The sequence below is a fragment of the Polistes dominula genome, unplaced genomic scaffold, assembly GCF_049000335.1.
Source record: "Polistes dominula isolate Pdom_NZ unplaced genomic scaffold, Pdom_raw_medaka contig_27, whole genome shotgun sequence".
NCBI classification, from domain to species: domain Eukaryota; kingdom Metazoa; phylum Arthropoda; class Insecta; order Hymenoptera; family Vespidae; genus Polistes; species Polistes dominula.
The window spans coordinates 2,037,549-2,065,393 of record NW_028300906.1 but is presented as its reverse complement, the minus strand read 5'-3'; the positions used below and the strand labels follow the sequence as shown (position 1 = coordinate 2,065,393).

The following is a 27,845-nucleotide window of genomic DNA, read 5'->3' as shown; positions in this document are numbered from 1 at the left end:
AGATTTATCGTTAGATGGTAGACAACAAACGTTCGGGAGGATTCTCGATAGACATGATGATAGTAAGAGCAATACTATTGGAGAACAACAGTGACTATCGAGTAAAGAGAGAACTGCCTTTTAGGGCAGTTAAACGCACGACGACGCCTCACCTCGTCCTCGGTCTTGTCTCGTCTCTTCTCTTTTCATCTTCTCATCTCATCTCTCTTCTTTGGTTCTTCTCTTCTCATCTCTTCTCTTCTCTTCTCATCTCTTCTCTTCTCTTCTCATGTTGACTAGCCTCGGCTTGGTGGATCGGTTCAGATCGCTGTGCTCATCGCACTCTTCTTCTTCCCCTACTCGTCCCTTCTCGTCCCTTCCCATCCTGTCGTTTCTCTCTTTCTCTTTCTGTCTCTCTTTTTCTCTCTCTCTTTCTCTCTCTCACTTGTGCCGACCCCGATCCTTCTCAGAACGCGCGCAGGAGACTACACCGGGTTTTTAGCGCGATCTTGAAAACGGAAAATGTCTCTTTTTTCGCTGTCCACGATCCAATGCCAAGGCTCAAGGCTCACCACGGCTCAGGAGATCTTCAGGCAGTTTAATCCTCCTTTATGTTTGTTACATTCAACTATTTACAATGTTACATTTTTCATTTTTACTAATAACATTTTATCAATATTTCTTATACTAAGGTGTACACGTTTAAATTAAGTCCGATAATAAATAATATTAAACGTTATCATTTCTACTAAACTTCATTACTTTATTTTATTATTATTTATTTGTCAAAGATAAGATTCAGATTCAACAACAAAAAATCAAGAAAAAAAAAAGACCCCCCAAGAAAATTGATCACACTTGAAAGCAATTTGTCAGAGATTATCCGAAGATAATTTGTCTTGTCTGGATAGATGTGAACAGTGTATTCCCATTCGAAGAAGAATACGAGGAAACAGAAAAGCTGATTGGGTAGGGGGGAAAGTGCATTCATGTAGGTAAGAAAAGGATGTGGGGGAGAAAGAAGAAAAGAAGAAGAAGACGAAAGAGGAGGAGGAGGAGGATGAAATGGTGCGATAGCGGTAGAGACAAGAGAAAAGGAGAGAGGGATCAAGAAAGTAAAAGAAAGAAAGAGAAAGAAATAAGTATAGTAGAAGGGAGGGAGGTGGAAAATGCGCCCGGCTACGAAAGGGGCCTGGGCAAGGGGCCAACGATCGAGAATGACCAACCAACGGCGGCGATGTGTGTTCGATGATGATCCTGATATACTAATTTTTCGAATGTCCTTCTTGTATAGAATGAAAGAAAGAGAGAGACAAGATCAAATACTCGGTTGCTGGTAGGGCTAAGTTTTTCAGAGGGTAGAAGACATCGAACTAACTATCAAAGAGTTTTCATTTCTAACGTATCATTCAGAGAAGAAACATCATAGATCAATCTCAGATCATTCACAGATCATTCTCAGTCAGTATTTTGATAATAATGAGTAGATTTTCAATAAAATAACAATAGTAAATTGTTATAAAATGTAATCTTGTCAAGAATCCCTGATCGTAAAATGTTGTAACAAAATCTAGGACCACACTATGGGGGTATAAGAGAATAAGAGCAAGAGAAAAAAAGAATTGGCAAATAAGTTGGAAAAAGTTAGTGGCTAAGGGTCTCTTGTTCGGTCAAAAGCGAAAAAGCTTAATTAAAGGGCCAGGACTTGGTAGGTAGGTAGGTAGGTAGGTTGGTAGAGAAGACGGCGAATTGCAACGGGACGTCCGGCACGATGCAACGGACAAGGGGAAAGGTGGGCCAAGGAAGAAGGGGTCGAGAGGAAGAAGAAGAAGAAGGAGAAGGAGGAGGAGGTAGACGCATTCCAGGAGGAGACCGCGAGCGGACTTTGAATCACGACGAAAAGTCTGGGCCGATTACTCGGGGCGTTCGATTTCCAAGGGATTCGGAGAATCCTGTCGAAGAAGGTTGGTTGGCCAGTGGCGGCAGAGCCGGTGGCGGTGACGGTGACGGTGACGGTGACGATGGTGGTGGCGACGGCGGCCAAGTTTTCGGTAAATGTGTCGAAGCCCGTTCGAAGTACAGCGAGTCCAGCAGTGTCGTTGGCCTCTCTCTCTCTCTTCCTTGCTGCTGGTTCTGGTGCTGGTGCTGGTGATGTTGGTTCTTCGTTGCTAGCGGGCTGTTCGCCCTGGCCGTTACCAACACCACCGTCACCACCACTGCCACTTACACCATTCTCCTCTTCTTCTTCTCCTTCTCCTTTGAATTTGTCTCTTTCTATGCATCTCGTTTTCTTTCTCTTTCTTTCTGCAAAGGACGGATGCGTATACGGTGAGAACGGTGTAGTGGTTGCCGCCACTGGTTGCCGTAGCAGCGGTCCGCCACTGGCTGCCTCCAACGGCACGGAGAATCCGAGGCTGCCGAAGCCTATCCCTGTCCCCTCCTGCCCAGAGAGAAGCCATCCTCTTATTCCCACTCCTCCTACGGAGCACCTGTCGTGCCAGGGAGTTCTGCGCGTTAGGGGCGCTCGCCGGAGGTAAGTAGACGGCAGGTTATCAGTCGACAGAACATCTTCGTCGCGAACGGAACGGAACCGTGAACCGTGAACCGGCGTGCTTGCGCATTCTAACGCGCTTAACAAGACCTATACCTATATACTGAATTACATACATATATATATATTTAAAAAAACGAAAAATTATAAAATCATTTTTTTAACGTTTTTTTTCCTGTTACAGCTGTATATAGAATATTTTCATTAAAAAAAAAAAAAAGAAAAAACTGATAAAACATTAGGGTCGTGTCAATTCCCGCGTTCAACGGGATATAAACTTTAACAAGTGTTTATTATTCTCTTTTTTTCTTATTATTATTATAATTATTATTATTATTAATATTATTATTATTAGATATCGGTTTGAAATCTTTCACATTTGAGAATCGTATGCGCAAGAAAAAGACGCGAACTATAATAAATTTGTCTGTGAGTTTGCGCGATGGTCGCGACCGCGCCAAGGTAAACGCCGACAAGGAGGTCACGGCACCGGTGAATTTGTGTTAAGTGACTTATTCAAAAACTATCGTTAAATAGACAAATAAAAGACGACTGCTATTAGTAAGATTACGATTACAATTACGACAATCTAATAATTATTACGAAGAATTTTGATTTAATTGAAAAATTTAGACGAGAGTGTTCGATAAAATAAAGTGTTAGATATATCGAACTTTGATTTATACTAAACGAGAACAAAAAATCATCTTTACTAAGTTTCTCGAGTTGCTGTGACACGCGAGAAGAGATCGAGAGTTTTTTGTTTTTTTTTGTTTTTGTTTTACATTCGACCTGAAAATATAGAAAGAGAACTAAAAAAAAAGAAAGAAAGAAAAAACAGGAAAAGAAAAAGACAGAGAGAAAGAGAGAGAGAGAGAGAGAGAGAGAGAGAGACAGACAGACACGAGAGTAAGGACGAAAGCACGCAAAGCGATAAGGAGATAAAAGGTGTCTGCCGGGATGCGGCACGAGGAACCGTTCGGCTCCAGCTAACACGTGGTGACGATCCACACACTCCAAGATCGCGAGGTAAATTCTTTCATCATTTCAATGGGTCTCCATACCTAATAATTATATGATAAATGAGAATGTTATGACTCACCTCAAAATTGGTCTCAGAATTTTTCCTTTAAATCTAATATCATTTTTTGTTTCTTTAACCCTTTGAGTGCTATAAACGCATATATGCGTTTGATTAAAATTACTAGAGTAGTTGTTCGACGCATATAAGTATTTAATTAATATTAATGTAAAATAATGTAACTCGTTTATATTTATTCAATTAAATTACATTCACAAATTAAAACTTCAATTATTAAATATAATTTATTAATAATAAATTATTCTGTTCCTATAAAACATTTTAGGTAAAAGTATTTAGCATTGAAAGGGTTAATAATTATCTAGCTATCATACAAAAAATTTATGATATAAATATATCATATTTATTAGAAAAATTTATTATATTTATTATAATTTATTCTTTTATAGAAAAGTTTTATTTTGAATTCGTAAATTGTAATTTGTCAGATAATCAATTTTTACGTTCGTAATACTCACAATCAAAGTATCTTAATAATTAATATTATTAAAGTAGTACAGGATTGTATTAGTTTGAAATGATTAATCGATAAATGTTGTATTGTTCTCATTAAGAATCGAGGACAATTTGAATGAGAAACCAATGAACCCGATAAAGTCATATATTTCTCATTTAAACATTGCCGAACAATTTTAATGGTAACAATTATTAATCGATATAATCGTTCTCCGACTAATTAACTCTCTCATACAAGTGTAAAATTTGTAATCATCCGATGGATAAAAATCTTTACGGATTTATAGGACACATACATGCACGAATATGCACGTATATGCACGTGTATGAAGGTATATCGAATTGAACGCGGCTTTTCAAACGGATTTAACTAATGTATATATATTTATTCAGCAGATGTTTGTTCAACGTATCCGATATCGTTTAACGAATCAAAGTATCCATATAGTCCATGGAATGCGAATACATATACATATATATATACATATACATACCTACATAGGTGTCCTCATTTTCCACGGCTCGTTTACCTGAATTTTCACAATAAATCGATACCAACGTGTTAGAAAATTTAATATCTTTCAAACAAACTCAATGAAACCTGATTATAATATTATTCCATTTAATCGATTGGATACTATCCAATATAATCGACAAATAAGAAAAAAAAATATTACGTTTACGGATATAATGAAAATGAAAATGAAAATACTTATTTTAATGTTATACTTAACATAATATAAGAATGAACCCTTAAAAGTTCGTGCTTTTATTGTATTGTTTCAGAGAGTTCAATTTTTTGTTTTAGAATTCAAACAAAATTACTTTTATACTCGAGTGAAATATTAATAATTAAAAAAAAAGAATTCACAAAACTTTTGATCGAAATCTAATACCTTACTTAACCCATTACTCGCCAATGATATTTTTTTTTGGGGGGACGTATTTTTAAATTGTTTGTTTTTAATAACTGCAATTTCAAAATGAAATGATATTTGTTAAAATCACGATACCTCGTGTTTCATGAAAATATTACAAAATTCTTACTATTTTATTTTAAATTGATAATATTAATGACATATATATATATATATGAATAATTGTTATATACAAACTTCATATTATAGAGAAACTTTATATAATTAATTATTATATTATATATATAAAATAATATAGAAGATAATATTAGAATTAATAAATATAAATTAAATAATATAATTTAAATAATATTATTATAATAATTATTATAATAATTATTATAATTATATTTATAAATACAATTTATAAATATATATTAATAATAATATCTACGAGATATATATCAAATTTGTGTATATTATATTTTGTAAACGCGATAAACAACTAATTGAACAATTTTTATATTTAAATAAAAACAAACAGAAACAATTGTTACAAAAATAATTTTATTTAATTAGTATCATTGTACATACATTAATTGTACATACAGTAATTTATGTACATACATTGTACATACAGTAATTTTAATTTACTTTTTCTTATTGTGTGGCGAATAATGGATTTAAACAAAAAGTATATTTGTACATCGCGATTCAATTGATGAATTAAGTCAAATAAAAAATAGTTCAAATCGTTGATTAGAAAAAGTAACTTAAGGACTCATAAGTTCTACCTAGGTGAATGGTATATATACGTCCGCTTGGCAATGTTAACGCGTGCGGATTGAACGAAACGCGGCGAGACATCCAGGCGGATAAGGTTCTCTTACGAGTAAATTCGAAAGTGGGGAGGGAATGTGGTTGGTCGGGAGGCAAGGAGGCCCTCACCAAATTTTCGTGCCGCCGTGATCTCTCGGCGCAATGTGCCTGGGTTCTCCACGTGCTTCGGGACCAATTCCTTTCTCTCTCTCTCTCTCTATCTCTCTTTCTCTCTCTTGCACTCATCTTCGATCTACCAATCCTCCTTTTACCTCCACCTTCTCCTCCTCCTCTTCTCATCGACCTCCTCATTCCCTCTCGTACGAATAGAGGCCCCATTCCCGCGGGCCTTACAACAACCTCTTCTCTTCTTCTTCTTCTTCTTCTTCTTCTTCACCATTCTCTCTTTCTCTCTCTCTCTCTCTCTCTTTCTCTCTGGTTCTTTCTGTCTGTCTGCCTGTCTATCTCTTTTACTCCAATGGTTTCTCCCTGAACGCTTCGGAACCAAGTCGAGCACCCAACCACCGCTTTGCTGAGCCAACTGAGACGAGAAGTTAGCGAGCTCATTCCGGTTAGCGGGTTCGAGAAACGGCTTGCTCTTTGCTCCCGTGTCGTGGGTCCGACGACAGTAGATCGATTCGTTTCTAAATAATGTAAAGTTACACACATACCAGGTAATCCTCCTATATTATGTGTGTTTAAACTTTTAACGTTATACTCTCTCTCTCTCTCTCTTTCTCTGTTAACTTTTTTATGTTATATGTTATAATTATTATTTCGAATGAATATTATATTAAAATGAAATAGTTCCTTTTAAACACAATTACAATTGAATTATATTTAAAATCAGTATAAGAATAATTATTCGCGATATGTAAGATTACATATGTAATAATTAAATAAATAAATAAATATATAATAAGTTAAACGTTTTTATAAATTATATGTTAAAATTATTAATTCAAATAAATATTATATATTAGAATAAAACAATTCCTTTTAAACGACTATCATTGAATTATATTTAAAAACAATATAAGAATTCGCGATATGTAAGATTACATATATATATATATATATATATATATATATATATATATATATATATATATATATATATATATATATAAATAAATAAATAAATATATTTTATTTAACAATTTTAAAAGTTATTATATATTAAAATTATTATTTTAAATAAATATTATATTAAAATAAAATAATTCCTTTTAAACGACTATCATTGAATTATATTTAAAAACAATATAAAAATAATAATTATTCGCTATATGTAAGATTACAAATATATATAATATAAAAAATTAAATAATAAATAAATAAATATTTAATAAATTAAACGTTTTTTTTTCTTTAAGTTATATATTAAAATCATTAATTCAAATAAATATTATATCAGAATAAAATAATGTCTTTTGAAAAGCGACTATACATTTTGAATTATATTTCAAATCAATATATTAATAATAATTACTCAATATAGAAATTATTACATCGTGTTTGAGATTCCTAATGGTAATAAATGTCTATGTTCATTTCAAAATACTTTTATTAAACATTGCCACCACGCGCGTTATTCGAATACTTTTACTTCGTTCGATAGAAAAAGAAAAAGAAGAAAAAAAGTCAAAGAATCTAATAGGTAATAAATGTCAATAATAATATATCCATGTATATGCCTCTACCCATATGTGTGTGTGTGTGTGTGTGATCGTGCGTTAGAAAATATGATAATTTATTCTGAAAAATTAGAAATCTTATTGGCCGTGAAAATGACGAATATTTGTTTTACGAATGAAACTTTTTATATATCATCAATCTCATATTTATTTATGACTCTAATCACGAATTTATTATCAAAATACTTTCAAATATAATAATATACAAAAAAAAAAAAAAAAAAATAAGAAAAAAATATCGTCCGATTAATAATCCTTACGAAAGAAAAAAAGAATAAAATTAATCTTCGAAAAATAGATGAGAAGCCTAAAAACGATTTTTCAATTCACGTTTGAAATAAGATTAGAATAATATTAGGTCTATCAGAAAGTTCTGTTTATTCTGACAAACACCGGTTCAATTTTTCCTCTTTAGGAATAACATTTTGTTGTTATAAAAATGCAATATACAAATTGTCATTACAAAATGTAATATAAAATTATAAATAAGGATAATTGATAAATATTAATCAATTAAAAGAGATATACAAATTTATTACTTTTGTTTTATCCTAACAAACAAAACTTTCCGGTAGACCTAATATATTATCTCCACCATGATATCCAAGGGAAAGGGGATGGTACTTAGTTTTGTATTTTCGCAGTGATAAAAGAAATCAATGGATATTTTTTTTTAATTTTTTTTTTGAAAATTTACATCGAAATAAAACGAGGAACGCGTTCGTTTGTCGTCGTCATCCATGTCGTTTCACCCGACAGATATCAGAAGAGAAGAAGAAGAAGAAGAAGAAGAAGAAGAACGGGGAGGTAGAAACGAAAGGGGTAGGGGTACGGGGGGGGGTAGGAAGTGGGGGTAGAAGGAGTACGCTAACGGTTTTCGAACAGGTGTCATCTCCTTTTTCCGCGCTTCATGAAATATTCACCAGGCATACGATTACGTTAGTAGCTGCGCACTAATCCGTGTGCTTCGTCTTCTTATTCGTCTTCTTCTTCGTTTCTTCGTAGTAGTCGTATGGTCGAAGGGCATTCAACCTCAGCAATGTGCTGGTGGTGCTGCGTGTGTTGTCTCAATGTGAGATCACGCCCGACATAACTTTGCATTTGCTATTTCTATCTCTGTTTCTCTTTCTCTATCTTTATTTTTACTTTTTCTGTCTAAACCCTCTACCCCACCCCCCCCGACCCCTCAACCCCAACCCTAACCTCACGTTCCCCTCTAATTTCTCTTGGAGAATTAACATTGGCACTTGGCGACTTCACTTCGCCTATTTGTCCAACATACACACATATATAAAGACACACACCTGCGAGAAAGAGAAAATATTATATCCTATCCCCATCATATTTCTTTCTTTCTTCCTTTTTTATCATTTATTATGGTATATGTGTATAATATATATATATATGTGTGTGTATGTGTTTGTTGTATGTATATGTATCCTTGTCAGTCCTCGTGGGAATAACGATCGACTTTATTCTCTTACCACGTTTTCCAACGATACACATATACGTACATGTATAATACTTATGTATATGTATTACCTATGCTATGTATTATTGTATATACAAACAGTCGTGTGATCTTTTGCGAATTCTAATTCCTCTGTTGCGCTTATGTAACTACGTTTCGGCTTTCGGAATTGCTCAGCACAAATCGCACGCCTACGGCGACGTTCCCTACCGGAATCGTGAAATACCTTTTTGTTTTCTACCTTCTTTCTCTTTCTCTTTCTCTCTCTCTCTCTTTACAGATTTGTTATTATTTTCTTTTCTTTTAATTTTTCTATTTTTTTTTTTTCTTTTTTTTTATATATATTTTCCTTTCATTCGTTAATAAAATATACGCGAATTGTTTTAGTATGTTATTGCAACGATGATATCTGTAAACGAAAATTGATAGTTTCACTTGCAATCAACGTGATATATATATATATATATATGTGTGTATGTGTATTTTAAATGAAAACTTTTATATTCGATTTGCAATGAAATATTTTGTATTTTTGATATTAAAGATAATTTTTGATAATAGCCAATTGTATAATAAACCAATACGATAATTTTGATTAAATGTTATCGTAAAACTGTCGATTTTAGTTTACAATGAAACTTGACACATTTAATCATTTATCAATTATACAATTTATATTTAATTTTAATAGAAACTTTATTATTTATCCTAACAAAAATAAAAATAGTATAATATACGTAAAAATATATATAATTTTAAAATAATTTAATATTATTATATTATATAATAATATTTATAATAATATTTATATATAATTTAATATATTATTATATTATATAAAAAAAAATAATTTATAATTAATTTTAATAGAAATTTTATTATTATAACAAAAATAAATAAATAGTAATACACATAAAAAACAAAAATATATATATATATATATTAATTTATATTAATTATTAATAGAAATTTTATTACCATAACAAAACTAAATATTAATACACATAAAATACTTATCATATATATATATATATATATAGATGACAAGTAAAGTCATCTATTCAGTGGTGTCTGGTGCTACCGCTTGTATCGTTGAAATGGTCCATAATACTTTAATCAACGTATCGAAAGCCGAGAGATATACGAGGCGTGTCGTAATCGGACCGGAGTTAGGCTCTCGTTGCGTGTTCCCGTGCTTCGATTATTGCTCGACGATTCGAGAACGCGTGCACCACGTATGCACGCACGTATGCACGCACGTATGCACGCACGGACGCATGGACGCATGCACGCACGATAACCGGTATCGTCACAGATCCATGCCATTATCCATTATCCGTACAGGTATTACGTTCATTTGACACGCTATACGAGTATTCGAGGTGCGCATAACCGACAAAGTAACGCGATTCCGCGTCCCGATCTGGGACATAACGCGCTTGTGTGTATCCCCCATGCGTGGCTAATCCCACTTGATCTCATTAAACCGATGTTGGTTCAGAGATAGATAGAAAGAAAAGAAGACCCCATCAAAGAAATTTCCCCGATGATTACGTTCTCCATCACACACATTTTGTTTATTTTTTTGTGTATCACACGAAGTTCTGATTTCAAATGAAACTTTAAATTAACATCCTTGCATTTCAAACGTTTATATATTAATCTTTTGAATAATATGGACGCATATATGCGTTTGGTAAAAATTACTAACATTATCGTTCGAAGCATAGTACGTGTTTGCTAATATTTATGTAAAGGTATTTAATATTTATATTAATTAATTAAATTATATATTAAGAAGGAAAAACTGTAATTATTAAATATATTATTATTATATTAATAAATTAATTCATAATAAATTATATATTAATATATAATTATTTTTAGGTTGTGTATAATTATATTATAATTGTATATATAAATATAATTTTATATTAAAATTAAATATAATATAATTTTAATATAATTTTGTATTAAAATATAATTCAATATATTATTATTATTAAATATAATATTATTAATACTAGATTAAAATTATATATAATTTTAATATGTATAAATTATATATATATATATATATATATATATATATATATATATATATATATATATATATTAATATATAATCTATTATATTAGAATCTACTTAATAATAAATTATTCCGTTCCTACAAATCATTTTAGGTAAAAGTATTCATCACTCAAAGGGTTAATAGAAATATTGATAAATTATTATTCATCCTACGTATACATCTTACTTATGTTTCTACAAATATCAGAGAAATCATTTGATTTATTTTTATTGTTAATATTGTAACTTGAAAATATGCTCGTAAATTGTATTTTCGAATTAAAGGAATAATGGTAAAAAAAAAAGAAACATTTACATAATCGGTTTGAATTAAAGAAGGTATAAAAAAAGAAACGTTAGAAAAGTGTTTAACTCGTCGGAAGTTAACTTCCACCCTTTGGCAAAGTAGTTTCATGTATATATATATATATCATGATTACGCATTAATGCATTGCGCTTTGCATGCGCCGGATTCCAAGATTTTTCCTACACATCTTATTTCCTGTTTGTTACCTTACTTCTTCAACTAGGGATTGCTTTTTGCAAAGTGTTTCGTACTTAGTAAGAGCACGAGCTATATACATATAAACCAACAACATTTTCTACAACTTCTATGGGGCCATTAATTCCCTAACGAACGAGTATAATAATAAGGATTTGAAAAAAAGAGCAATTAAGGACCAACCGAGTTTAGACGAGAGCACGCAGCGTTACTGACGTTCATTTAAGTCTACCTTTTTCTTTTTTTCTTATCATTGCAAGTAGAGTTTTTCTCCCCCCTCCCACCTCTCTCCCACCCCCCACTCCCCACCCCCATTTAAAACGCGAACTAACTCTTTCCTTTTTTCAAGTTTTACAATCATCCTCTGATAAACTTTAAGAGTACAAATGTTTATAGATTATTCTTCTAACTTTGGTTTATCAATTTATGTACCAACTCGTTCCTGGTTTCCTACGAATAAATTAAATGAATAAAAAACAAGAAGTAAATAATTAAAAAAAAAAAAAAAAGGTAAATCTCTCGATCATGCTACTACTAGTCACGTACTCGATGATCCCAACAACGAATGTTGCAATAAAACTGAAATGAGATTCTCGAAACTTTGTAACGGGGTGACCATGGTGCTAATTACGTCGACCATTCGTAGAGCGTGACTCGTTAACATAACCACCACCACCAGCACACCTTTCAAACTTCCCATTCACAATATTACATCGTTGATCATACGATCAACGCTATAATACCGTACCTGTATATTTTTATTTTATACAGATACATGTAAGTAGATACAAATCGTATCGAATTAACGTGAAATTGTATATACGTGTATAAATATAAATTTGTAATAGTAATTAACCTCTTGAGTAGTGAATTATTTGAAGATTTGATTTGAAGAAGGATGTAAAACGGATTTAATTTGTTGCTATATGAATTAATATGTATAATATTAATATTATTTATATTCAATGTGTGCTATATATATATTAATATGTATAATATTAATATTATTTATATCTAATATGTGCTATATAGATTAATATTTATAATATTACTATTATTTATATCCAATGTGTGGTATATATATTAATATGTATAATATTAATATTATTTATATCAAATATGCTATATATATTAATATTTATAATATTAATATTATTTATATCAAATATGCTATATATATTAATATTTATAATATTAATATTATTTATATCAAATATGCATATAATATAAATATGCTATTTATAGTGATATAAATATATTTTTGAAAAAAACATTTAAATTACAAAATATTAATAAATATATGTGAATGTGAAACAAAATAGAAATATTTATATATACTTTATTTTATTTGATATATTTATATATGCTACTGAAATTCAGATGACGAGTGTAATGTACTCGCCGAATGTACCCAAAGAGTTCAAAATGGTACCAATTGGCACGCGATAATTGTACCATATTATTTTTTTTATTATTATTATTATTATTCTTTTGATTTGATTTCTCATAATCGTCGTGTCGCATCCCGAAGACGACGACCGAGTTGCATTTAACCGTTAACGTTAACATAAGCGATCAGAAACGTGCTCGCAGAGTGAATGGATCGTAAAGTCAATTACGTGCACTCTTATACGGGTCGTGCGAACTCGTCGTGTCTCTTTCTTTCTATCTCTCTCTTTCTCTCTCTCTCTCTCTCTCTCTCTCTCTTTCTTTTTCTCTCTATCTTTCTCTCTTTCTCTTTCTCTTTTTCTCTTTTTTTTTTTTTTTTTTTTAACAACATGCTCTCCTCGTTTCGTTCTCGATATTCTTTACGATTCACCGAGTGATAAACTCACTCTGTTACTGTACACGGGATCTCTTTTACCAAGACACCAAATAGAGATGTAAAAATTCCATCGAGAGGAAGAGTTTAATAAAAGTCGATCGTTCGGAAAGTTTCCGGAAGAATCGAAGAATTGCGAGTTATGTTCTTGCAGAGAATATATACATAGTACATTCCTCGGATGAAAGGGGAAACGAATGAATGCGAGTAAGTTTAAGAAGAAGAAAAAAAACAAACACCTTGGAGTTAATTAATATTCATAAACAACATTAATTGTGGTACACACGTAAACGCACGTAACAAAATTTGATATTAAATCGAAATTTATTTTCTATTAAGTAGTTTAGATTTTATTGAAAACTTTTGTTGTTGTTGTTGTTGTTGTTGTTGTTGTTGTTGTTGTTGTTGTTGTTGTTAGAAGTTTGTACATTTGTATTAAATTATGTCAAAAAACTTATACAAATTACGATACGATAATGTATCGTTAGTTGTTTTAGCAATATGTACTATAAACAAAACTGATAATTTATATATCTTTAATTAATAATTCTAACATTACTATTTATCAATGATAAAATTATCAAGGTACATTTCTAAACTGGTTTTATCTTCTTATACGACGAGATGAGTGAGAAGGGTTGAAGAGAATTCGCGTTAAATCTATAAACGATTATTATCATTGTCGTAAAAAAAAAACAAATGATAAAATAAATAAATTATTAATTAATTAATTAAAATTGTAAATGTTAAACGTAATGTCATCGATTAAATCGAAGTACGAAGTAAAAATATTGAAACGTCAATGTTACATTACAGAAAAAGAAAGTTGTATTTAATGTCGTAAATCTTACGATAGTTTGAAACATTCAATTTTATAAATAATAATAATAATTAATTAATTAAATTAAAAAGTTAAACTTAATGTCATCGATTAAATCGAATCACAAAGTAAAAGTATTGAAACGTCAATGTTACATTACAGAAAAAGAAAGTTGTATTTAATGTCGTAAATCTTACGATAGTTTGAAAAATTCAATTTTATAAATAATAATAATAATTAATTAATTAATTAAATATAAATGTTAAAATTAATGTCATCGATTAAATCGAAGTACGAAATAAAAATATTGAAACGTCAATGTTACATTGCAGAGAAAGTCATATTTAATGTCGTAAATCTTACGATAGTTTGAAAAATGCAACTTTATGAATAATAATAATAATAATTGTTGATAAGAACTCGTTGGCAAAGTATTAAAAATGACTTTTATCATCGATGATCGTAATTATTTGAACGTGTATGATAATCATTTTCATTGATAATCCTTAGATGATAAATTCAAAGTAAATAGATAGATGGATAGATAGATAAAAAGGTTTTTATCTAGTAACAACTATACTATATGTGGGTTCCTCTTATGTTCGTAGAAATCTATAAACTTTATCTTGACCGGCTGTCGAGCATTAAACAGCCAGGAAAAAGAAGAAAAAGAAGAAGAAGAAGAAGAAGCTGGACTCTGTAACGCTATCTTGACCTGGTTCTCGTCATCGGCAACATTTCGTGTTAATTTCTCCCCCCTCTCTTTCTATCTCTTTCTCTTTCTGTTTGTCAGTTATATCCGGTAACAATATCTTTCTTTCTTTCTTTCTTTCTCTCTTTTTACATTTCATCTTTGAAAGTTGAAAGGACACGCAAAAGAATTCAAAGAGTTGGAGGACCACCATCGTAAAAACGTCATCGAACGACGACTTAATCTCCTCCTCACAGTTGGTCAAATTATTCTTTTACAAAAAGAAAAAGAAAAAGATAAAGATAAAGAAAAAAAAAAGAAAATGAAAGAAACCAACTTCTCACGCAACGCGTATAATAACCTTTATCCCATCCAATTTGTATCCTCGAGAAAGACATGTACACGCGCCACCAATGGTGATGGTGATGATGGTGGTGGTGGTGGTTGTTGTTGTGGACTTGTATATGCCTACCTTCCTCCCCCTCCCTCGTTCATGCTGCTAGCACAGGTTACCTTTCGTCAAAAAAAAAAACAAAAAGAAACATTTCAAACAGGTTCCTCATTTAATTTCACGAATGAATATGAAATTGACTATAGTTCGAATAAACCTCATGCATCGTGCGAAGAAATGATTAGAATCTAAGATCAATCGTTTGATACATCTCTCTTTCTCTTTCTCTTTCTCTTTCTCTTTCTATCCTAACCGTTATAAGTCGACCATTAAATCGAATGATTCACGAGTTCCTAAAAGTATATGTAATGTTCGATATTTACCAATATATTCGAGTATACGCGAATGATAGATAACAAAAACATGAGTTTATGTGTATTTATGTATATTCTTGTAATTTCTAAGATTTTTCATCGATGATCCTAGCAAAAACAGAAAACCAAGGAAAAATACAATTATTATTATTATCATCGTTATAATAAAAATCTAATTAAATTCCACATACACGGTTTTTTATATTAAATATATATATATATATATAATATTATTATTATTTTTTCTTATATTATTATATATATTATTTTATATATAATATTATTATATATTTAAATTTTATATTAACATATTTATTTTATTATAATAAATATATATATATATATATATATATATATTATATTAAATATTAAAAATTTTATATTATATAATATAATATGAATATAATATAAAAATAATATTTTTTATATTATATAAAATATATAATATACAATTAATTATAATTTAAATTATATTATAAATTGTATTATAATTAATTTTATTGATATAATATTTATATAATATAATATTATATATATATATATATATATAGAAGAATGTAAATAATATATAGAAAATTTATTTTATTAATGCTAAGCACGTATCATCGTCAATACGAGACAAATCGGCTTCAAAGACATTACATTGATAATCCTAAAAAAAGAACAACTATTATTACTCATCATCATTCTAATAAAAATCTAATTCCCATACACTCTTTCTTATTTTATATATATATATAAAATAAGAATATAAATATAGAAAAAAGTTGTTTGGTTAATGCTAATCACGTATCATCTTCAACAACAAGACAAATCGGTCCCCATAAATGCTAGGAACTTTTGCGTGTTAGAAGAGTTAGAGTCTAGCGATTGACGGTGAGTGACATTGAGGTAGTTGAAATGGAGAAATGAGGAGGATCTTAGGTAGATAAGTTAGTGTTGTGTCATATTAAAACGTCGTCTCTCGAACGGTAGAGATTTGAAACGTGGAAATATTATTAGCGTGGGATCTATCGTTCATATACATTGACTTTAAAGTATAAAAAGAATAAAAGAAAGATGATAGAAATTGAGAGAGAGAGAGAGAGAGAGAGAAAAGGAAATAGAAATAATGGTGTATATAGTAGAAAAAGAGAGATAGAAATAGAGATAGAGAAAGAGAGAGATGGAATATCTGGTCGAGCGGTCTGCTTGAACGAGAATCACCGTTATGAAGACGCGTGCAATCCAACCGGCTAGCTCGAAACATTTCTGGAATGTATTGTACGCGTTCTGCCACTTCTGCGGCTTCGTTTCTACTCGTGTATTATGAGAAAGAGAGAGAGAGAGAGAGAGAGAGAGAGAGGAAGGTAGATAAAGAAGGTAGAGAATACCTCTTCTCTATGGTGGTGAAGGTAGAATGGTGGAAGATGAAAATAACATAGGTAGGAAAACTTTTCCGTTGGATTTTTCTACTTCAATACGATATTCGATTAAATTCTTATAACATTTTATACATTTATATATATGTATAATATGATATACAGCAATATCTATTGTATACTTACAGAACCAAAAAACTTAAAAACCCTTAAATAATAATATCCCAAAATTAACAATAAATTAATTAAAAATTACGAAATAAACTACTCTATCTTCTAAGTTTGAGATTATCAAATAAATTTTTATTAAAATCGGTTAAATAATTTAGGAGTTTATCGTAGACAAACAATGTTAACTAAGAATACATATGCAATCTATTGTATACTTACAGAACCAAAGAACTTAGAAACTCTTAAATAATAAAATCCTAAAATTAACAATAAATTAATTAAAAATTGCCAAATAAACTACTCAGTCTATCTTTTAAGTTTGAGAAAATAAATTAAATTTGTATTTAAATAGGTTAAATATTGTAATTTAGGAATTTATCTCAGACAAACAATGTTAACTAAAAAAAAAACAACATTACTTAATATATAATTCATAACTATTGTTAATAAAATAAAACAATAATATATATGCATTATTATTTCTAAGAATATGAATTAGACATAAATTTCATTATTCCAAATCTTATTTTCATTATTTTATATTACATTAACATTATATATTATCTCTAAGTTCAAGCCAAAAATTGATATTTTTTCACTTTATAACCTAAAAAAAAAAAAAATAAGAAACTACTACTCCTACACGTATTATTTTTTTTTTTTATCATTTTTTTCTATTAATTATAAAACTAAACTAATGTTTTCTTTTAAGCAAGCAGATTACTCGAACGATTATATGTAACGTCTCTGAATTCTGCGTCACATATTTATTATAGTAAAATAGAATCTGTGTAGTTTTGTAGTAGTGTAGGATTAATCAGCGTTTTAACAACGTGTTGTCTGACGAATCTAAAACACGTGAGGCAGGTAGGCAGGTAGGCAGGTAGGCAGGTAGGCAAGCAAGCAGGCACTCTGTCTACTATCTGCTACTTGTCGCCCACGATTAATCCTTCCGCATGCGGAACCACCCGTTTCGAGTTCGACACGCTTTAGTTTAGGTCCAATGAGTCCTAGAATTCATTGCCATACATCTATTTATCTCTCTCTCTCTCTCTCTCTTTCTATATATCTTTCTTGTTAGAATATTTATTAGGTAGGTACGATAAAACAGATACATTTGTATCGAAAGGAAATAGAATACTTCATGGTAGGTAGACATTTATATATATATAGTAAGAACCTTTACCCTCAGTAATTTCTTTATTGACAGTTTTGATGGACGTTAAGATTACAGAGTGATTCTGAAAATAACATCCGTAACTAAATGCATGCTATTGTCTTTGTAACATTACGACGTTAGACACGGACGTCTCGGTTCGATTTCACGCTACTTTCAACAGCAACCTTTCTCGATTGACCGACGACGACCATCGTTGCGGTCGAATAAACGTCCAATGAAAACTCTTTTTTTCGTTTTTTTTTTTTTTTTTTTATTAACATTTAAAACGTGATTCATTATGGCAAAAATATAATTCATTTTGTTTCTTTGTCTTCTTCATTCGATATTATATTTTCTAAATTCTTTAATCGATCTAATCAATTTCATTTTATAACCATGAATCCTAGAATAATTAACGACGTATGCGTTATCGAATATTATTTAGAATTTCTTTGTTTTTTTTCTTTCTTTCTTTTTGAATATAATCGTAGTTATAAATTCTTGTAGGTATAAATATATTTTATTATAATTAACGTCACCAAGCCTGTTTTACCTGTGTTTCGATCGTTCACGGTCCGTTGAAAACTATCGTAAAGTCAAAAATAAACCGTACCGTTCAAACTCTCAAAGTCTCTCGGTATTTTCTTTTTCTATTATGGTATATGTCTTTCTCTTTCTACCTTACAACTATGACTTCACGTAGTAGTTTTCCTCTCTCTCTCTCTTTCTATCTATTAATGTAGGAAGAGTTAACAACATTCTATCTCCCTACTACTACTATCTTACATTTTCTGCTTCATCTCCCATGACTTTAGAAGAGAACGAGACTTACGAAGTGTTTAAGTCCGTTCTACTTGTTACTTTGTTCGAGTAAACAAAGTAGTAGTACTACCACTACTACCATCAGCAACGAGTAAGCTTAAATCTTACCTACAACATGATACATAGTAAAACGTTATCTGTTTTATGTTTGCTTTGTAACATTTTGGTTTGGTTGACTCTTACAATACCACCTCAAACCCAGCTTTAAATTTGAATCTAATATTAAGACAGGTTTTCTTGATATCAACCTTGATATCATCCGATTCAAAATATCTTAGAATAATAAAATTGATATACTATGATCATCAATTCCTATCCCTGTCAATATACCCTAGTAGCACAAAGTATTGAAAAATATTGAATACTAATATTAAATACACATGTATTCAATATTTTTCAATATTTTGTTTTATTAGGGTAAGTTATTATTTTAAAAAATGAAATAACGTTTCATTGAAAAAAAAAGTACTACGATATATACATATATTTCTTTCTTACTCTCACCATCTTGGATCACACACGTTAAAGTTTCTGAGCTCTGTCAATGGGAACGATGAAGCAACGATGAAGCAACGATGAAGCAACGATGCGTTTAATCTGACAAAAACGTGGCGGACCTAACGAGCCTTGAACAGGCTTGAAATCGCATCGACTTCTACCCAAGATGAGAGAGAGAGAGAGAGAGAGAGATCTTTAAGAATATTTCTTCTTCTTCTTCCTCTTAAAGATCTCTAAACTTTTATTACACCGTTCTTTTTCTTTCTTTCTTTCTTTTTCCATTCATTTCATTGACCATACTATACGACAGACATTGTTATGATTTACAACTAAAAATGATTGGCCGTCAAGTTACTTCAAGATCTCTGTTTGTTTTTCGTTTCTTTTTTTTTTTTTTTTGTCCCTTTTTTTCAAGCTATTTTAACATCGATGTTAGACAAGTTATTGCTCGTAGAAGAATATATCTTTAGTAATAAAACATCGTTCTTTGATTTTAGTTATAATATTATATCTTTTTCTAACGTTCGAACGTTTCTATCATCATCATTATCATCATTATCATCATCATCATAATCATCAATTTGTAGCTGGTAAGATGATCGTGTGGTATAAATAAACGTATGGATTTTTTTTCTCTCTCTAATTCAGATATGTGTTTTATACCGAAATTTAATATCAAGTAAAATTTTGGATATTTCTTCTTCGATTCAATCACACGTTTGAAAATTAGTGACTTTTTTTTTTTTTTTTACGAGCAAGTCTTACCGTTAGAACGATCAGCTAATTCGTACGAAGCAACCAACGAACCAACCAACCAACCAACCAACCAAGCAAATGTGTTGGCTCGCGACACTCGTAATTCCATTGTCTTTAGAAAAGAATAACTCGTATTTCCGGAAGAGTTATATTGTATGGTAATTCTGTTGAAGTTGAAATGGAAAGGTGGTAATATCAATAAACGCAAGATTTGCATCGTCGATTTGTAATTGAGTACTAAAAACAACATCTACAAAGTCATAGGAATGTTCAAAGTAAATTCTTTTTCACATATGTGCCCATTATTATGAAAGTGGTTTAAGTCAAGACATTAAAAAAACAAAATTATTAGTTTATCAAATATTTCACATAACACACATTATTTTAAATTCAATTAATGCAATAATAATATATATATAATATTTTTATAATAATATTTATATAAATTTGAATATAATATAATAATATATTAAATATATAATTATTACCTTAATCCTTAACACTCCGGAAATGTACCACTGTTTGTAATTAATTACAACAAGTATTATTTTTAATTATTTACTTATCGAATTTTTTAAATATTTGTTTATTTATTTTTCAGTGCTTTCTTAAATAATGCATTAGCACATTTTAACTACAGATAACAATTATCAATCAAAGATACTGTAGCATCTTAAGCATATAGCTTAAAAATATTTTTCTCCGTCACGGAACCTATAGAGCTTTAAGGGTTAATTATATTAAATATAAATTTTTATTTTATATTATAATTATATTTATAATTAAAGATAATGTTTGTTATTTCAATATTATATATAGAATTCATATAGTGTTCAAATATAATTCTTCAAATATCTCGAAACAAGAGATATATGACTTAAATCACTTTCATAATTATAGGCGCATATGTATTTTCATTTTCACATATCACGATAAAGTATAAAATAGTTCGTTTATTCACCATTATTAATTTATGATTACATTCATACTAAATAAAGAAAACCCATTGCAGCCACTTTTCCTTACTTCCGTCTTGAAATAATCATCATACCAACGATATAATACATACGTGTCCTAATTAAATAACTTGACGAACTAACTTTTCCGGATGTTTAAACGAATATGAAGATATATACTCTAACTGTATATATATATATATATATATATATATATATATCGTCATAACGTTCAGTTATGTATTATTCAATGGTGAAATTTCCGGTTAAACAATGTATCATTAATGTTCGTTAAATAAATAAATAATAAAATAATGATATGAATTGAAACCCCAAATTCCACAACCACCACCACCACCACCACCACCATTACGTCAGACCAAGTATAGAAATATATATTTAAACTCGACGATTCATCATATATATATATAACATCGTTTATGGCTGTGTAAACGTCGAATAATATATCCTAATCGTAAATACACACATATGTATTAGAACCATAAGCATGATTTCTCTCGGTTGCGTCAATTTTGCGCTGTAAACCTCGTTGGGATTCGAACCGCGACCTGCCGGACGGTGTTCAGTTAATTTGCTCGCCAGACCATGCTGCTCGGATAAATTAAAATAGATCCGGCTAGTATAATGTTTCTTTTAAGATCGTTGTCCTGGTCTTTTCTCGTCTCGTTTCGTCTCGTCTCGTTTCCTTTCGTTTCGTTTCGTTTCCTTTCGTTTCGTTTCGTTTCGTTTCGTATGGTCTTATAATATCATCGATCAAAAAATAATCAAATAAAATAAAGAATAGAAATTAATATTAATATATTTTGATCTATTTCAGGGAAGCGTGTTTCATCGTGAGAGGCTGGGACCTCCAGGATGCCAGGGGTGTGGAAGTTGCTACGCATGCTGATCTATATGGTAAGTTAAATCGTTCATTTGCAGTTCCTAAATTATTGGGTTGTCCGAAAAGTTTGTGCACAATTTTGATGGAAGATTGAAATGCAACACATTTAAGATCTTTTTTTGGGAATAATATATATTTATTAAATTATTAGGGAGAACGGAAAGTAATGTCATTTCCACGTATGTCAATTCTTATCGGTCCAGTATTAAACATTTGCATACTAGATGAAAAAAGGTTGTTGATAACATAATGAGGTTGATTATGTTATTGATTGAAAATACAAATTTGTTAAAAATGTATTTGTTTGAATTTAAGGTTAAAAAGCGAAATTACTTTCTGTTCCACGACTTTTTCCCCATCTTTAAGGTTAACTTCAAAATTTTATCCTTCCAGCGAATTTTTCAGGTTTTTTTTAGCAAAAGAACTTTATGCCATCTACCAAAAATCGGCACAAACTTTCCAGACAACCCAATAGATTCTTAGTATCATAAATTTGAATAATCCTTGATAGACATTTATTTATTTATTTGTATTTTTATATTGAGGTATATTAATAAATTACTGTATATTAGTAATGATATTAGTAATGATAAATATTATAATAGGTATATTAATAAACCTATATTAACAAACAAACAAATTATTTAAAAAATTAGGTTAAGAATATAGAGGTAGTTACAAAATTATTGAAACAATGTTTGATTGTTTGATAGATTAAACAATGTTTAATTAACATTACGCGTGCTAAAAAACAATTTTAAATCATCTTTTAACGTCAGATCATTTATCTTGTCATTGTTATAATTATTATAATAATTATCATTGTAAAAATACAACAAGATCGTCAATTATTTCGAATTATTTCTAACATTTAAACAAAATTGTTAAAATTTAACACAAAGATTATCACGAAGCATCACTTTCTCTTCATCTTACTTAAAGATTATTATCATAGCTTAGTGAAAAAGTTAAGTAAGTAAATCGATAATACTATCAAGTATCGATTCCCAGTTGTACGATACATGGTTCGATAATACGGTACAAGACATCGGCTAGTTCGAACTTTGATCATTCACCGAACTTATCTAAACTCTCTCTCTCTTCCTCTATCTATCTGTCTTTTCTCGAGTAGTTATATTAGAATCAAGTTAGATACGTGGGAATGTTTATGGTAATCTTTATTCCTCATCTATCGTTCGTAGCGGTTTCTTTTGTCCATCAATTAGATTCCCTATGAAGGTAGCAACATTAGAAATAAGCAATTCCGATAATGGACTGTAGTAATTCACTAGCGCGATCCTTTAATTAAAGAATAACGGTTAAGAAATATGTAGGATTTTGTTGAATCTAATGATCCTCAAAAAAGTTAACTTTGGTACCGGTTTTAAAAGATGTATACATATATATACATATATGTAATTTGGAGAAGATGAAAAGGAACACAGAACAGAACAGAAGGATATAAAAAAAAAAAATAAAATAAGAACTATATAGTAATCTTGAAACAAACAACAAAAAAAAAGAGAAAAGCGATCAAAAGAGAAACTCTCATGATAACTTTGACGATGACAATGCGATGACGACGCATTAATCGCAACAGCTTGCAAGCGGATATTGGTGCCTACTCTAAGTACCGTTAGGTGAACATCCAAAGATCCCACCACCACCACCACCACAATCATCACCACCATTACTACCACCAACATCGTCACCCTAAGATCGTCCCAGTCTACTACCAGCACCATCAATTTACATTATTCAAGAGCATCATTGCAGGCACACTACCTGGCTGCTGCTATCGACGGTGTCTGGACAGTCAGATCTCTTATTGCGCTTTCGCCTTGGAAAACGTGGCTTCACGTCATGGATTTCACGTTTCCTTCTTCTTCTTTTTCTTCTTCTTCTTCCTACTCTTTCTTTACTACTACCACCACCTTCTTCTCCTATTTCTTTCTATGTCTACTATTGCCTTAACTCGACTTCAGATATCTCAGGAATCGATCTCAACTTAGAACGGGGAATCACTATGCTGGGGAGTGAACTCGATAAAAACGATTGACTGGACTGTATATTTGTGTACGTGTGCGTGTGCATGTCCTGTCTGTTTGCCAGGTTCAGATCTAAAGCCGTTATCATGATAATTTGATTATTTTCAAAAGATATAGTATTTATATAGATATATTGAAAATCGGTTTGTTGACAATTAGTTTATTAGTTACTTATTATTTATTAGTTATTAGTTATTAGTTACTAGTTATTAGTAACTACAATAATTACTATTTTTTTTGGAATGGTATGATAAAATAATTTCTATTTTATTAAATAATAAAAAAAAGTAGTCTACTAATAGTAACAACAATAAATAGTACTACTAACAATAATTAGTACTAGTAATTACTATTTTTTTTAATGGTATGGTAAAATAATTTCTATTTTATTAAATAATAAATATAAATAAACTAGTAATAGTAACAACAATAAATAATACTACTAACAATAATTAGTAACTAGTTACTAGTTATTAATTAGTGTATTACTAATCTTCTTTCTTCACTTCCTATTTTTTATTTGTTATTTGTATATAATAGAAAATAGCGAACTCGAGAGACTTGATAAATCGAACGTTAATAAAAAAAAAAACCGGATATGCTTGTTATCTTTGACTAGTTTGGAAGATATTGGATTGGCAATTAAATCATTGCGGATTTTGTTTTACACCTAATTCAGTTTTTTGATAGCAAAGATCAGAAATTTGATGCACGTGACATTATGACACTGGTAAAAGGTCATCAATAAAAATGGACAATACCTAATTGAATAAATTTATACTTTTATTTTCATTCTTATTTAAAATCTGCAATCATTTAGTTGCCAATCCCAAAATATTTGACAGTAAAATATGTAAAGAAATAAAATTATAAAAAATAAAAAAGGGCTAAAAGAGAGATAGAAAGGGCTGTTTGAGTTTGATAGATAGACAAGTCCAGTAAAGAAAAATGATTTCCGCGTGTCAGACAGAGAATACAATCGAGTGGGTAGTTACTGGCATTAGTATTCAAAAAGCCAGGGGGGAAATATATCCAGAATGAATACTATATACTACCAGCATGGGTTGGCACTCAGTCGAGTTACTAGGATTACTGATACTACATTTGTGGTTTTAACGAACTGCCGTTGAGTAATCGTAAAGCCTACCCCTATGAGAAACGTTTCCGCTTTTAAAATGTGTTCATGATAAATATCATGAACAGTTTATATATTTTTAAATACTAAGTCAAGACATTTTATTATCTAACCATAAATTATATTTCCTATTCGTTGACATATCAAATGAAATTCATTGAAAAATGTTTCATAATCCGATTACATATTTATTTTTTATAAATGAAACAAAATTAATATATTTTGATCAATAATGAATAAAACATAAAATATAAAACAAAAGGAATAATAATTTAATTACATTTGTAATATTTATTGTAGATGTTACCAAATGCTTAACTTAAATGAGATCAAATATAAACCCTGCATACTCATGCAGTTATTGCAATATATTCAAAGTGATACTAAAAATGTCCCAACGTACATTAACAACAACAATTACAAAAAGGGTGGAACACTTTTAATCCTACAGAAAGAAGGTGGTTAAAGGAAGGATCTGTAAGATGATCCTGAAACGATCTTCTCTCGATAACAAGTTAGCAAAAAGATTCAGGTTTCTGATGTAGAAAGAGATAGACGATGAGCACGAGCTGGCTGATAGCTGAAGCATGGTGGTGGTGATGATGATGGTGGTGGTGGTGGTGGTGGTAGACGGTTCGCCAGGTGCGTAATCATTTCTAATGAAACGTTGTCATTTAACAGTGCGATTGTAAGAGCTCAGAAACTTGTTTTCACTTGTGCGAAAAACAGCGACCGTTAATGCAGCGGTAAAGACGCCTCTCCCGTTACAGCATTGCGCGAGCATGGAATACATGGGGAACACCTTCCATCGTTTCAGCCTCGTTTACGTACGTGTCGCGGATTTTCTCTCTTTCTTTCTTTCTTTATCTTTATTGAACTAACCACGTTCGAAGTAATACGACAGGATAGACTTACATGCACATACAACGGAACGGAACGGAACGGAACGTCATTTCTAGAAACGTTCAGATGAGAGACGGACACGCCTAATCTCTCATGACCTACCTCGTAATCTTCTACCTAGTCTTTCTCTCTCATATGTGTGTATATGTGTATTTCCAGTCACGATGGCCTTCGACATAAGATGACCGGATTTTCATTTATCTTCAAGTTTTTACTGTTGCTCGTAAAACTTGAATATTTTTCAAAATTTTCAACATATTTGATATCTGTAACATCTCAACGTTGTGACTAATTTGAAAGTAATCGAATAGAAAATATGAACGCTTAAATAGATTCATTTCATACTCGATTTGAATTTAATTATAATTAAACACTATGCTGTCCCCGCATGTCGGTATTTATGTTAATATATATTATTCTAAATATATAATATGTAATAATTAATATAATTATTATACTATATATATATATATATATATATATATTTATAGTATATATAATAAGTATATATACTAATTTTAATATTACTATTTTAATAATTTTACTTAAATTTTAAATTACTTTAATTAATATTACTAATTTAATAATTAGTAATAATTATTATACTATAATATATGTGTATATCGCGTTTGTGCGATAATTTCCGAATGGCACCAATGTAGAGCCACCGAACGTCATAGTCTTAATAATTAATTAGTAAATAAACTTTTTCATTCGTTTATCAATAAAATAGTCGCGCTTTGATATATCGATCTAAATTATGTAAAATTATAACATATACTTACTTTGTTATTAAAATAAAAGATAGAAAGTTGTAATATCAGAAATAACAAGATTTCTATGATGCAACATAACGCTCGTTTCGATCCATCAATCGAGATGATTATTATACGCTTCACATACACACACACACACACACACACATACACACTGTCATTATCTTCGCTTGGTAGCAAACTGTATTATTGGATGTTGTTACATATGATCATAAGTTTCTCGATCGAGCATGAAGAATATTTCCCATAAATCAAAAGATTCTAGTTTTTCCTATCTATTTTTCATTGTCTCTATCTCTCTCTCTCTCTCTCTCTCTCTCTCTTTTCTTTTATTTTTCATTCTTTTTATGATAGTAAAATAGGGAGGAAGTAATCGTTTAAAATCCTTTTTGATGATACACGACTAAGATCCTATTTCATTGAAGTTTAAAGTGTGTAAGAAAATACAGTGAATTATCTGTAATTATACGATCATTCACTCCCCTTCTTAGGATTAGTGCTATTTCATTATCGATAATCACAAGAAAAAGGGTGTAATTATTTCATCGCTGACGTACAACGTGTCTCTTATGGTTTACCCTTTTTTTTGTTTGTTTGTTTGTTTGTTTGTTTGTTTGTTTGTTTCTAAACACGACAAATTTTCCTATAATCAATCAATTAAAACGCTTATTATGAAGTTAAATTCTTCTTCATTATCGCTTTGAGTAATTCACTTATACATATATATGGTGAGCAAACAAACTACTCTACCGC

General features: G+C 30.3%; 1 protein-coding gene across 1 annotated transcript in view; it reads left to right on the top strand.

The window, feature by feature from the left end:
* Positions 1 to 2,544: 2,544 nt before the first annotated feature.
* The window catches only part of m (zona pellucida domain-containing protein miniature), a 31,112-nt gene continuing 5,811 nt past the window's right edge, over positions 2,545 to 27,845 (top strand). Inside the window, exons 1-2 of the mRNA XM_089179489.1 lie at positions 2,545 to 3,559; positions 22,165 to 22,244. Coding sequence (XP_089035615.1) covers positions 22,203 to 22,244 — 42 coding nt within the window. The 5' untranslated portion in view covers positions 2,545 to 3,559; positions 22,165 to 22,202. The remainder of the gene's footprint in view (positions 3,560 to 22,164; positions 22,245 to 27,845) is intronic.